The sequence below is a fragment of the Nycticebus coucang genome, chromosome 8 (assembly GCF_027406575.1).
Source record: "Nycticebus coucang isolate mNycCou1 chromosome 8, mNycCou1.pri, whole genome shotgun sequence".
In the NCBI taxonomy this organism is placed as follows: domain Eukaryota; kingdom Metazoa; phylum Chordata; class Mammalia; order Primates; family Lorisidae; genus Nycticebus; species Nycticebus coucang.
Window position 1 is genome coordinate 98,398,054 of NC_069787.1, and position 14,887 is coordinate 98,412,940.

Consider the following 14,887-nt stretch of genomic DNA (forward strand, 5'->3'; position numbering starts at 1 on the left):
CATCCACGCCAACATCTCTGGTCTTGGGATTTTGTGATATAGGCTAGTCTCACTGGAGTTAGATGATATCTCAAAGTAGTTTTGATTTGCATTTCTCTGATGATTAAGGATGATGAGCATTTTTTCATATGTTTGTAGGCTGTGCACCTGTCTTCTTCAAAGAAGTTTCTCTTCAAATCCCTTGCCCAGCCTGCAATGGGATCATTTGTTCTTTTCTTGCTTATACGTTTGAGTTCTCTGTGGATTCTGGTTATTAAACCTTCAAGCCAATTAAAAACGTTCAGGGGGGAAAAGATTCCCTATTTAACAAATGGTGCTGGGTGAACTGGCTGGCAACCTGCAGAAGACTGAAACTGGACCCACACCTTTCACCATTAACTGGATAGACTCTCACTGGATTAAAGATTTAAACTTAAGACATGAGACTATAAAAATACTAGAAGAGAGTGCAGGGAAAACCCTTGAAGAAATCGGTCTGGGCGAGTATTTTATGAGGAGGACCCGCCAGGCAATTGAAGCAGCTTCCAAAATACACTACTGGGACCTAATCAAACTAAAAAGCTTCTGCACAGCCAAGAACACAGTAAGTAAAGCAAGCAGACAGCCCTCAGAATGGGAGAAAATATAAATTGACTTATCTCTAATTCTGGCCCTAGCCCTCTTTTCCCTTCTTCTTGTGTTCTAAACTGGATCCTATAAAACTTTTGCTAGAGGCCTACACATTCATGTCCACTGATCTAGAAATGTGAATTCTACCAGCTCTGCCTATGATCTGCTAGCCACAAGCATGGCATTTCAGCATCCTACCACATCCATGCTTGATTTTCACTATATTTGGAAACCCTTCACCACACACTATGATTCAGGTTACAAATATTTCCTACGTTTGACAATGAAGAAGTACGCATTTGTTTTTCATTCTCCTTCTGTCTGGCATTCAAAGAGAAAAAGGTGAAGTTTCTTTCTTTAAAATGACATTTTTAGAACCAGAATTTAGGTAAGAGAATTTGTCCTCCATTTAAACATTAACATCAATAAATAAGTTTGGGTAAATAATATCAGAATAGGAATAATATCAAAAATAAGAATTTAGGCTCGGCACCTGCAGCTCAGCGGCTAGGGCTCCAGCCATATACACCAGAGCTGGCGGGTTCGAACCCAACCCAGGCCTGCCAAACAACAACGACAATTACAATAAGGGCGTTGTGGCAGGTGCCTGTAGTCCCAGCTACTTGGGAGTCTGAGGCAAGAGAATTGCTTAAGCCCAAGAGTTTGAGATTGCTGTGAGCTATGACGCCACAGCATTCTACTGAGGGTGACATAGTGAGACTCTGTCTCAAAAAAAAAAAAAAAAAGAAAGAAGAATTTAAAGGTATTACATAACTACTATTAGGCCTTCTGTGTTAAAAAAAAGAATATTGAAAACAATTATAAAAGATTAGCTAATGTAATATAAAGTAAAACCCTTATCTGAAATATATTAATATAATTCTCACCACTTTAAACCTAAGAGAGAGACACAAATGAACTAAGAAGTAATTGAAAAGGGCTGCTATTATTGTTTTTGGGTTTTTTGAGACAGAGTCTTAATTTGTTGCTGTCGGTAGAGCACTGTGTCATCACAGCTTACAGCAACCTCCAGCTCTTGGGCTTAGTCGATTCTCTTGCCTTAGCCTCCTAAGTAGCTGGGACTACAGGTGCCTGCCACAACGCCCAGCTATATTTTTTGTTGTTGTTGCAGTTTGGCTGGGGCCAGGTTCGAACCCACCACCCTTGGTATATGGGGTCGGCGCACTATTGGTACTGCCCTATTATTGAGTTTTTATATGAGAATAAACTAAGAATAGCAGGGCTCTTTAGCATATAAAGTAAATAGCTAAAAGAATATGGTCCAGGCTCAGTGCCCGTAGCTCAGTGAGTAGGGCACCAGCCACACACACCGAGGCTGGTGGGTTCAAGACCAGCCTGGGCCTGCTAAAACAATAATGACAACTGCAACAAAAAAACAGCCAGGCATTTTGGGAGCTACTTGGGAGGGTGAGGCAAGAGAATTGCTTAAGCCCAAGAGTTTGAGGTTGCTGTGAGCTGTGATGCCACGCCACTTTACCAATGGCAACAAAGTGACACTCTGTCTCAAAAAAAAAAAAAAAAAAAAAAGAATATGGTCTAACCTACAAAACCATAGATAACACTGGGTGAGCACTTGTGTCTTCACAAATCCTAGAACAAAACATGCCCTATGCCCTTTACATTAATACTATAGACTGAACTGTGTCACCCCAGAATCTGTATGATCAAACTCTAACCTCCCCTCCCCAGTGACTACATTTGGGGACAGGCCCTTTATGGAGGTTGTATTAGTCCTTTTGGGGGCTGCTATAGCAAAATACCTTAGGCTGGATAATTTATGAAGAACAGAAAAGTTTATTACTGACAATTCTGGAGCCTGGGAAATCTAACATCAAGGCACCCACAGTTGTGCATGGCTCACTTTCTACACAAAGATGGCATTGTCTTGCTTTTGTGTCTTTAATTAGGGCACTAATCCCATTCATGAGGGCAGAACCCAAAGTTCTAATAAGCTCCCCAATGTTCCCATCTCTTTAGACCACCACAATGGAGATTAGGTTTCAACATATGAATTTTGGTGGGACATAAACATTTAGACCAAAGCAGAGGTAATTAAAACTAAATGAGGTCATAAAGGTAGCACCCCAATCCAACATAATTAGTGCCCTTATAAGAAGAACCTCCAGGGAGTTCTGTCTCTTTACTGGGTAAGGATACAGCAATAGGGCAGCCACCTGTAAGCCAGGAAGAGAGCTCTTATCAGAAACAAACCACACACTCTGATCTTGGACTTTTAATCTTCAGAACTGTGAGAAAATAAAACTTTGTCATCTAAGCCATCCAGTCCATACTTTATTATACCAGCCCAATCCAACTATGACAAATATGAAATAAGTAGTTTAAGAATCAATTATTTTGTGTTTTAGGAGAAAGTTTAGGGTGGAACAGGGGGAAAATTAGGTCTAGACAGAAAATATTAATAAAATTTAGGGTATTTCCTTACATTCTAGGTTATCATATAGTTAAGTATGTTGTCCATTAATAAAGTATTAAGCTGGGTTGTTACTACATAAAACCGGCTGCAGAAGCCACTAATATAATCCAATGTATGACATCTTTACACTTCTGCTCAATATGAGGGAAAGTACACAGTGTTACTGAAATTACTTTCAATGAGTAAACCAACAAATGCAACAAAGTAAATGTAATAAAGTACAAGAAAATAAATAATTTGGGGAAAGATTTTGACAAAAATAAAAGAGTATTTATGGATGGTCAAAAAGATAAGTCCAAGGTAAGTCCTGCTTTGAATAACAGAAGATATACGTATGTTAATACAAAACCAAAAAGAATTTTAGAATATATATCAAGTTTCATTAATGAGATTGGCAGGTGGAAGGAAAAAGAAAAAGCTCCTAAATTCTTTCAAGTGCTCCAATTTAAAATAACTAAATTCCGTAATCGCGGTTCATTGATTCAAAAGAAAGGGATATAACCAGTAAAACAAATTACAGTTATTGCTTACATGTTTAAAAGACCCATATGGAACTGCTATGGACCCTGTCTCTTCGAGGTAATCTTCCCAGCTTAATTCCACTTCTTCTACACCAGAGCCAGCATCTGGAATTTAAAACAAAATAAGACAAAAAGAAGTGAATTCCAATTAAACTCAAGTAGGCCAGGTGTTGTGGCTCACTCCTATAATCCTCGCACTCTGGGAGGCTGAGGCAGGTGGACTGCCTGAGCTCATAGGTTCAAAACCAACCTGAGCCAGAGTGAGACCTCCTCTATAAAAAATAGCCAGGCATTGTGGTGGGTGCCTGTAGTCCCAGCTACTTGGGAGGCTGAGGCAAGAGAATCACTTGAGCCCAAGAGTTTGAGGTTGCTGTGAGCTATGATGCCACAGCACTCTACAAGGGCGACAAAGTGAAACTCTGTCTCCAGAAAAAAAAAAACAAGAAAGAAAAATTAAACTCAAGTATAAAAACATAAATTTAATAAACCTATAAAATTTAATAAACTTACAGAATTTACTTCACAGAAAGTTAAACTGATTTTGTATGAAACAATTTCATTTTTTTTTAAAAGGTAGGTTCCTTCAGTGTATTGATTATCAATGAATCTCAACAAAAGTTGGTTATTTGAAAAGATAAAAAAAATTGACAGACATCTTGCTAGATTAACCAAAAACAGAAAAGGACTCTAATAAGCTCAATCGTAAATCTAAAAAGCAATATTACACCCGATACCACAGAAATACAAAACATCGTTTATGAGTACTATAAATATTTCTATATACATAAAGGGGAAAACATTCAGGAAATGGACCAATTCTTAAAAACACATAACTTCCCTAGGCTTAATCAAGAAGAAATAGAACTCCTAAACAGACCAATTCCAAGTAACAAAATTTAAGCAGCAATTAAAAGCCTTCCAGGAAAAAAAAAGTCCCAGACCAGAGGGTTTTACAGTCAAATTTTATCAGACCTACAAACAAGAACTGGCACCTATACTGCATAAATGCAGAAATTATCTCATAATATCAAGAAGGAAAGAATCCTCCCTGATTCATTCTATGAAGCTAGTATCACCTTAATACCAAAGCCAGGAAAAAGACAACAACAACAACAACAAAAATTCCTTACAAATATAGATGTAAAAATTCTCAGTAAAACTCTAGTAAATCGAATTCAGCAGCACATCAAAAAAATAATCCACTATAACCAAGTGGGCTTCACTCTAAGAATGCAAGGATGGTTCAAAACATGCAAATCTCTAAGTGTGAGTAACCACATAAACAGAAGCAAAAACAAAGACCATATGATCTCAAAATGTACAGAGAAAGCATTTGACAAAATTCAGCATCCTTTTATGATAAGAATTCTTAACAAAATAGGCATAGATGGAACATATTTCAAAATTATAGCCAACATAGGTACATAAACCATACTGAATAGGGAAAAATTCCTTTTAGATCTGGAACTAGACAAGGTTGCCCACTGTCACCTTTTCTATTCAACATAGTGCTGGAAGTCCAGGTCAAAGCAATCAGACTAGAGAAGAAAATCAGGGGTATCCAAATGGGGAAAGAAGAGATTAAACTATCACTCTTTGCTGATGATGTCATCTTATATCTAGAAAGCCCCAAAGATTCCACCAAGAGACTCATGGAATTAATAAATAAATTTAGCAGAGTCTCAGGATACAAAATCAATGTACACAGATCAATATCATTCCTATATACCAACAACAGTCAAGCTGAGAATTAAATCAACAGAATAGCAGCTTCACACTCATAAAAGGCACCAAATGGGTCACGCGAAGCAGTGGGGAGCATCAACTATTACAATCACTTCAGACTGAAATTTAGTATCTAATGTCAACCATTTTAGATACTTAATAGCATTTCAAACTCAAGTTTACGATTTGACTCTAAGTTCTCTCCAATTGAGTAAAAGATAGTATCAATATTTTAACTCAAATTTTAAAAAGTGCCATTATCCTTGCTTCCCTCCTTCTGTTGGATACCTTACATCCAATCCATAAAAGAATTCTGTAGGCACTATCTTTAAAATATATCCCAAATCGGGCGGCACCTGTGGCTCAAAGGAGTAGGGCGGTGGCCCCATATACTGGAGGTGATGGGTTCAAACCCAGCCCTGGCAAAAAAAAAAAAAAAAAAACCCAAATCTAATTACTTACTGACATAGCTACTGCTACCTTTAGTCTAAGGACTAAACACAGTATCTTTCACCTTTCTTTCTTTTTTTTTGAGACAGAGCCTCACTTTGTCACCCATTGTTGTTTGGCAGGCAGGGGCTGGATTCGAACCCGCCAGCTCTGGTGTATGTGGCTGGCCCCCTAGCCGCTGAGCTACAGGCGCCAAGCCAGTATCTTTCATCTTTCAATCACACTTAAAGTCTAAAATCTGTGGGAGACGATAGTAAGCCCTACATGACCTGACCCCTAGCTGCCTCCCCTTCCACTTTATCCCCAACTATACTCTCACTGCTCACCACACTCAGGTGACTACTTGTCATTCTTCTTTATGCTCTTCCCAAAAGCCTTTGCATCTGCTGTTCCCTCAGCTCAAAAACTCGTCTCAGAATTGATCACACTTCATTTCATTTAAGTCTCTATTCAAATGTTGCTTCTTTAGAAAGGCTGTCCATCAGTATCTATCTAAATGGGGCCCTGTTTTCATTTTCTTCATGGTATTCATTTCTACTTGATAGGATACCATATATTTTTTTATCTTCCTTTTTAGATCATAATCTCCATGACAACAGGAATTTTGTTTTGGTCACTTCTGTATTTCTATCACCTAGACTTTTTTTCTTTTTTGGAGACAGAGCCTCAAGCTGTCACCCTGGGTAGTGTCATGGCATCACAGCTCACAGCAACTTCCAACTTCTGGGCTCAAGCGATTCTCCTGCCTCCACCTCCCAAGTAGCTGGGACTACAGGTGCCTGCCACAACATCTGGCTATTTTTTGGTTGCAGCCGTCATTGTTGTTTGGTGGGCCCAGGCTGGATTCGAACCTGCCAGCTCAGGTGTATGTGGCTGGCACCTTAGCTGCTTGAGCCACAAGTGCCAAGCCTATCACCTAGACTCTTAAAATACCTGTTATACAAATGCAATAAATACTTCCTGAGTGAACAAAGATTCAAGTACTTCATAATCCAATAATCCCACTTCACATAAACTCACTTAGAGCAGGGACTGGGCAGGGTTTGTTCATTGTTATATCCCTCTGTCCAGAACATTGCCTACTTAAGAAACTGCAGAGAAGACTTCATGTGAAAGGGCCCCAAACTCAATATACAGCTGTTGAACAAGTACACGCTAGAGGAGCCCATACTTCACAGGAACACAAAGATGTTCACCACAGTGCTGTTTGTAATAGCATCAGACTAAAAGCCATAGATGGATTATGGAAATGTTTCAATGGAATGCGACTACATGGCAGTTGAAATGAATGACCTAGCTAGTACTGACATTGATAAGTCTCAAAAGAAAAGTATCAAGCTGAAAAGGTAAGTGCAGAATGAATAGAACAGCTAGATACAATTTAGACTTCAAAAGAAACTATTTCAAAAATATAATGTTTATGAATACATGCCTATTAATAAGAGTATAAAAAGAAAGATGGGAAGATATATATCAACTTTGACAATGTTATCTTTGAGGATAAAGAGAAGAAAACAGGACTAGAAAGAAAATATAAAAGAGGCTTAAACTATATTATGTTGTATATCTTTTTAAAAATGGAAACACACGAAAAGGTGTTCAACATTATATTGATATACAGTATATCAACATTGACATAAATTAGGAAAATGTATATCAAAGCTAAAATAAAATGCCACTTCAAGCATATCAGGCTGGCTATCAAAAAATTAGACAGTAGGCCAGGGTGCGTGGCTCATGCCTACAATCCGAGCATTCTGGCAATCCATTCAAGGTGAGTGGATTGCCTAAGCTCACAGGTTCAAGATCAGCCGGAGCCAGAGCAAGACCTCGTCTCTAAAAATAGTGGGCATTGTGGTGGGCACCTGTAGAGTCCCAGCTACTTGGAGGCTAAGGCAAGAGAATCGCTTGAGCCCAAGAGTTTGAGGTTTCTGTGAGTTATGACACCACAGCACTCTACTGAGTGTGATAAAGTGAAACTCTGCCTCAAAAACAAGAACAAAAAGCAGACAATAACAAGTGTTAGAAAGGATGTGAAGAAATCAGAACCTTTGTGCACTGCTGATAGGAAGGTAAAATGGTACAGTAACTATAGAAACTATGTATCTTCCTCAAAATATCTTTTTAAACTATCACATGATCTAGTAATTGCACTTCTGTATATATGCCCAAAAGAACTGAAAAGTAAACACTCAAACAGGTATTTTTATACAAATGTTCATGAAAGTAATAGTTACAGATTTTTGTCTGCCTCCACAATCTGTTTTGAAATTCTATTTCTGAATCACTTTGACCCAGGGCTTCGCTAGAAGAGAAAGTAAATTGTGTTCTTTGGGTGGTTGAACTAAAATCTACTGCTGCTGTCCAAAGAAGGTTTATAACCCATTACAAGACAGAAGCACCACAGAGGAATTCCATATCCAAGTTGATGAAAAAAATTTAAAGAAACAGGTTATGTCAGTAGTAAGCCATGGTCTTGTAGGCCATGTGTTAGTGAAGAAACTGTAGCATTCGTAGTAGAAAACTTTTGGCAAGTCCAAGAAAGTCAGTAAGACGGGCATCTCTAGAGCTGAGGCTTTCAAAATCTACTGTGCTTAAGAAACTGCAGACAAGACTTCACGTGAAAGGGCCCCAAACTCAAGTGCATCACATGTGGTTAAAGAGGGTTGTCATGCATGATTGCCACCAGTTCAATGAAAAGCTCAGCAACGATGATGCATTTGAGTAACTTAATGTTCTCTGATGAAGCAACATTCCACTTTAGTGGCAAGGTCAACAGGCACAAATGCCATATTTGGGGAACTGAAACTTTACATGCGTCTGTTGAACATGAAAGAGATTCTCACAAAGTTAATGTGTGGTGCGCTTTGGGGAAAAATTGAGTCAGGGCATGTTGTGAATGCTGATAGTTGTTTAGAAATGCTGTGAAATTACTTAATTCCTCAGCTGGAACAATTAGGACTGATAGAGAATAGTGTTTCAATAGGATGGTGCTCCTTGTAACTTTGCTTTGCATGTTAGACAGTTTCTACATAAGAAAACCAAACAGATGGTTGGGAAGAGATGGACTGTTTTCTTGGCCTCCATGTTTGCTAGATGGGACTCCACTGGCTTTCCTTTTATGGGGACATGTGAAAACTAATATTTATTCAGCCAAACTCGATCTTTAAAAGACTTGCAAGCTAGGATAACTTGATTGCTGATATTACTAAAAATCAGCTTGAAAATGTTTTCCAAGAACTACAGAATTGTATTACCCTTTGTACTAGTAATGATGAACATGTTGAAAATTAACAATAACATTAAAAAATGTGTTTCTCCTTTCTAAAAAACAAAAAGTAATATTCACAATAGTCAAAAGTTAGAAGTAATCCAAGTGTCAGTCGACAAATGCATGAACAAAATATGTAGATACAATGGAATATTATTCAGCCTTGAAAAAAGACAGAAATTATGACACATGCTACAACATAGCTGAACCTTGAAGACACTATGCTAAGTGAAATAAGCCACTAAGCCAGTCACAGAGTAAGATTCCATTTAGTATAAAGCACCAGGAGTAGCCATATTCATAGAGACAGAAAGTAGAATGGTGGTTGCCTAGAACAAGACTAATGATCTGATGGAATAATGAGCGAAATGTATGAAAAGAGTTTAACAAAAAGAAATGGAAGCAATCCTTAAATATATGAAAAGATGTGCTAATTTTCTCCTTTTAAGAAAAATGCAAATTAAAACTACACTGAGATATCAGATTAGAAAAAAAAAACCCAAAGTTGGCCAATATGCTCTGTGGTGAGATACAGTTAAACAGGTAAAAGCATAATGACATACCCTCTGTGGAAGAAAATTTGGCAATATCCAGCAAAATTACATCTGTATTTACCCTTGATCCAGCAATCGCACTTCTAGGAATCCACTCCAAAGATATACTGGCAAAAATGCCAAAAGACATATGTACAAAGCTATTCGTTGCAGCACTATTTGTAATACCAAGACTGGAAAACCCTGAATATCCATCAATAAGGAAATGAACAAATAAGGTACACACATCCAGTACTACATAGCTATAAAAACCAGTAAGAACCATCTCTACATATTGATGTGGAACAATTTCCAGAATATATTGTTATTTTTTGTTTTGCTACGTTTTGTATATGATGGGAAATATATGAGTACATACATATGCATACTCAATACTCATATATATTTGTTAATACTTTTTAGTTAATACTTTTTAAGTATTAACAAGATAAGAGGGCGGTGCCTGTGGCTCAGTGAGTAGGGCGCCGGCCCCATATACCGAAGGTGGCGGGTTCAAACCCAGCCTCGACCAAACTGCAACAAAAAAATAGCCAGGTGTTAGCTCAGCGTCTGTGGCTCAAGCAGCTAAGGCGCCAGCCACATACACCTGAGCTGGCGGGTTTGAATCCAGCCCAGACCCACCAAACAACAATGACGGCTGCAACTAAAAAATAGCCGGGCATTGTAGCAGGAGCCTGTGGTCCCAGCTACTTGGGAAGCAGAGGCAGGATAATCACTTGAGCCCAGGAGTTAGAGGCTGCCATGAGCTGTGATGTCACGGCAGGACAACAGCTTAAGACTCTGTCTCAAAAAAAAAAAAAAAAAAACATAGCCAGGCGTTGTGGAGGGTGCCTGTAGTCCCAGCTACTCAGAAGGCTGAGGCAAGAGAATCGCCTAAGCCCAAGAGCTGGAGGTTGCTGTGAGCTGTGACACCACAGCACTCTACCAAGGGCAACAAAATGAGACTCTGTCTCCAAAATAAAATAAAATAAAATAAAAATAAACAAGATAAGAATAAGTTAAAAAGTAACAAAATGGATTATATACATATGGAGGATAAAAAAGACAAATAGTATCCAGTTGAAAGTAGAAGTCTTGTTATGTAAATTTGAATTTGGAAGTATGTAGATACTTTATACAATTTGGAAACAATTAAATTGAAAGAAAAAATTCTAAAAACTATAAAGAAGCTGAAACAAATGATCTTAACTATCAGTGGCAAAACCGTAAGGAAAACAAGATTCTTTTAAATCGTATTAAAATTCAATACTCCAATCCAGGCACTTGGGCAGCACTCTGGGAGGCCAAGGCAGAAGGATTGCTTGAGGCCAGGAATTTACAACCAGCCAGGGCAACACAGTGAGATCCCCATCTTAACAACAAAAAAATTTTTTAATTAGCAGAGCATAGTGGTAGCTGTGTTCCTAGCTACTCAAGAAGCAGGAGGATTGATTGAGCCCAGGTGAGGTGTGGTAGGTTATAGTGAGCTACTATAATTACACCAATGCATTCCAGACTGAGACCCTGTCTCTTAAAACAAAAACAAAAACAATACTCTGACTGTAAAACCAGTAAAATATATTTAAAGGCAAAAATTGCAAAGATATATTAACTGTATACTCTTACTGATATTTGAAATGTTGGTGTTATTATTTTGAAACAACTGCAGGATTTTCATAGGACAAAAACAAACATGTGATGATATTAACATCATTAAGGAACAAGACATTTCCAAAAGAATGAGATATAAGTATAAAATCAAAAAGTAAAATCCCCGTAATTTTTTTTTTTTTTTTGAGACAGGGTCTCACAATGTTGCTCAGTCTAGGGTCAAGCTCCAGGGCTCAAGCTATCCTCCAGCCTTAGCCTTCAGATTGGGACTATAGGTATACACCACTGTATCTAGTTAAAATTCTATAATTTTATGTTAAAATTATAAATATCAGTACAAAATCAAGATTTTTGTTTCCCTTCAAAAGATGCATATTTTCTTTAAAAAAAAAAAAAAGATGTATATTTTCGTAGCTATGTCTATGAGTAAAGCCTAAAAGAAATGACAACCTAGTATCAATGAGCCCTCCAGCACTCAGACTATGGTCTCTAAATACTGCAAGCACTTGAAACAAAAAAAAGCTCATTTCATACTGGTCATGAGAACAATACAACAAGAGGACATTTTAATTCTAAATAGTTATATACCCAACATAAATGTTCCCAGATTTATTAAACAGATCTTTTTTTACTATTATTATTAAATCATAGCTGTGTACATTAATGCGATCATGGGGCACCATACACTGGTTTTATAGACCTTTTGACACATTTTCATCACACTGGTTAACACAGCCTTTCTGGCATTTTCTTAGTTATTGTGTTAAGACGTTTATATTCTACATTTACTAAGTTTCACATGTACCCTTATAAGATGCACCACAGGTGTAATCCCACCAATCACCCTCCCTCTGCCCATCCTGCCCCTCCCTCCCCTCCCTCTCCCCCATATGCTTAGGTTATAACTGGGTTATAGCTATCATATGAATGCCATAAATTAGTTTCATAGTAGGGCTGAGTATATTGGATACTTTTTCTTCCATTCTTGAGATACTTTACTACAAAGAATATGTTCCAGCTCCATCCATGTAACCCATGAACCTAGCTACTTACCGTTATTTGATCTTTGACAAGCCAATTAAAAACATTCAGTGGGGAAAAGATTCCCTATTTAACAAATGGTGCTGGGTGAACTGGCTGGCAACCTGCAGAAGACTGAAACTGGACCCACACCTTTCACCATTAACTAAGATACGACTCTCACTGGATTAAAGATTTAAACTTAAGACATGAAACTATAAAAATACTAGAAGAGAATTCAGGGAAAACTCTTGAAGAAAGCGGTCTGGGTGAGTATTTTATGAGGAGGACCCCCCAGGCAATTGAAGGAGCTTCAAAAATACACTACTGGGACCTGATCAAACTAAAAAGCTTCTGCACAGCCAAGAACACAGTAAGTAAAGTAAGCAGACAGCCCTCAGAATGGGAGAAGATATTTGCTGGTTATGTCTTTGACAAAGGTTTAATAACCAGAATCCGCAGAGAACTCAAACGTATAAGCAAGAAAAGAACAAGTGATCCCATTGTAGGCTGGGCAAGGGACTTGAAGAGAAACTTCTCTGAAGAAGACAAGCGCACGGCCTACAGATGAAAAAGTGCTCATCATCCTTAATCATCAGAGAAATGCAAATCAAAACTACTTTGAGATATCATCTAACTCCAGTAAGATTAGCCCATATCACAAAATCCCAAGACCAGAGATGGCATGGATGTGGAATACAAATTAATACATTCCTTTTGGAAAGATGTTTGGAGAACACTTAGAGATCTAAAAATAGATCTGCCATTCAATCCTATAATTCCTCTACTAGGTATATACCCAGAAGACCAAAAATCACATTATAACAAAGATATTTGTACCAGAATGTTTATTAAACAGATCTTGATTGATCAATCTTGATTGATCTGAGCAATTAACATCATAGTATCTAGGGACTTTAACACTGTAACAGAGCTGGACAGACCCTCTAAACAGAAACTAAACAAAGATACAAAGGATTTAAACGCAACCCTAGAACAACTGGGGTTAATAGACATACACAGAACATACCATTCCAAAGCTAAAGAATATACGAGCTTCTCATCAGCCCACGGAACATTCTCCAAAATAGATCATATCCTAGGACACAAATCAAACCTCAACAAAATTACAAGAATTGAAATTACACCTGGTATCTTTTCAGACCACAAGGCAATAAAGGTGGAACTCAACTCCAACAAAAATTTTCACCCCCACACAAAGGCATGGAAACTAAACAAGCTTATGCTCAATGACAGTCGGGTCTAAGACAGATAAATGGGGAAATCATTAACTTCCTCAAACATAACTAGAATGAAAACAAAGCTACCAAAACCTGAGGAAATCATTAACTTCTCAAACATAACAAGAATGAAAATACAATCTACCAAAACCTAACGGACACTGCAAAAGCAGTCCTAAGAAGGAAATTTATTGCATTAGAAAACCAGAAAGAGAGCCCATCAACAACCTAATGAATCTGGTTTGGTGCCCACAGCACAGTGGTTATGACACCAGCCACATGCACCAAGAGTGGCAGGTTCGAAACCAGCCTGGGCCAGCTAAACAACAATGACAACTGTAACAACAACAAAAACAAAACAGCTGGGTGTTGTGGCAGGCAGCTGTAGTCCCAGCTACTTGGAAGGCTGAGGCAAGAGAATCACTAAAGCCCAAGAGTTAGAGGTTGCTGTGAACTGTGATGCCATAGTACTCTACGGAGGGTGACATAGTGAGACTTTGTCTCAAAAAACAAAAACAAAAACAAAAAAAACCCCAAAAAAACCCAACCTAATGAATCATCTTAAAGAAATGGAAAAGGAAGAGCAATCCAATCTCAAACCTAATACAAGAAGAGAAATAACCAAAATTAAATCAGAAATAAATGAAAATGAAAACATAAGAACCATTCAGAAAATTAATGAAACAAAAAGTTGGTCGTTTGAAAAGATAAATAAATCAATAAACAATTGGTCAGATTAGAAACAGAAAAGTAAAATCTTCAATAACTTCAATCAGAAATGAAAAGGGAGAAATAACAACTGATACCATAGAGATACAAGAGATTATTTCTGACTACTACCAAAAGCTCTATGCCCAGAAATTTGACAATGTAGAAGAAATGGACCAACATCTGGAATCACATCATCTCCCTAGACTTAACGCAGAAAAAACAGATCTCTTGAACAGAGTAATATCAAGCACTGAGATCGAAGAAACAAAAAAAAAGCTTTCAACAACAACAAAAAAGCTCTGGACCAGATGGCTTCACACTACTATTCTATCAAACCTTCAAAGATGAGCTTGTACCTATATTGCAAGAACCCATTTCAAAACACTGAAAAGGAAGGAACCTTCCCCAACATGTTCTATGAAGCAAACATCATCCTAATTCCAAAAACTAGGAAAGGAACCAACTAAAAAGGAGAACTACAGACCAATTTCACTAATGAACACTGATGCAAAAATGCTCAACAAAATTTCTTGGTTAACAGATTATAGCTACTCATTTTAAAAAATTATACATCACCACCAAGTAAGCTTCATCCCAGAGATGCAAAACTGGTTTAACATATGCACATCCATAAATGTAATTCACCATATCAACAGAAGCAAAAGCAAAGACCATATGATCCTCTCAATAGATGCAGAAAAAGCATTTGATAAAATTCAGCATCCTTTTCTAATAAGAAC

At 37.7% G+C, this 14,887-nt stretch overlaps 1 protein-coding gene across 9 annotated transcripts in view; it reads right to left on the reverse strand.

Annotated features, from left to right (window-relative positions):
• The window catches only part of SFMBT1 (Scm like with four mbt domains 1), a 154,044-nt gene that overhangs the window by 60,267 nt on the left and 78,890 nt on the right, over positions 1–14,887 (reverse strand). For 8 of the 9 annotated variants that reach the window (XM_053600868.1, XM_053600866.1, XM_053600862.1 and 5 more), the window contains one exon: positions 3,596–3,690. In XM_053600868.1, the coding sequence (XP_053456843.1) occupies positions 3,596–3,690 (95 nt within the window). Of the gene's footprint in view, positions 1–3,595; positions 3,691–13,225; positions 13,324–14,887 lie in introns of those variants that run through there. The other variant, XM_053600870.1, reaches the window with a different exon arrangement.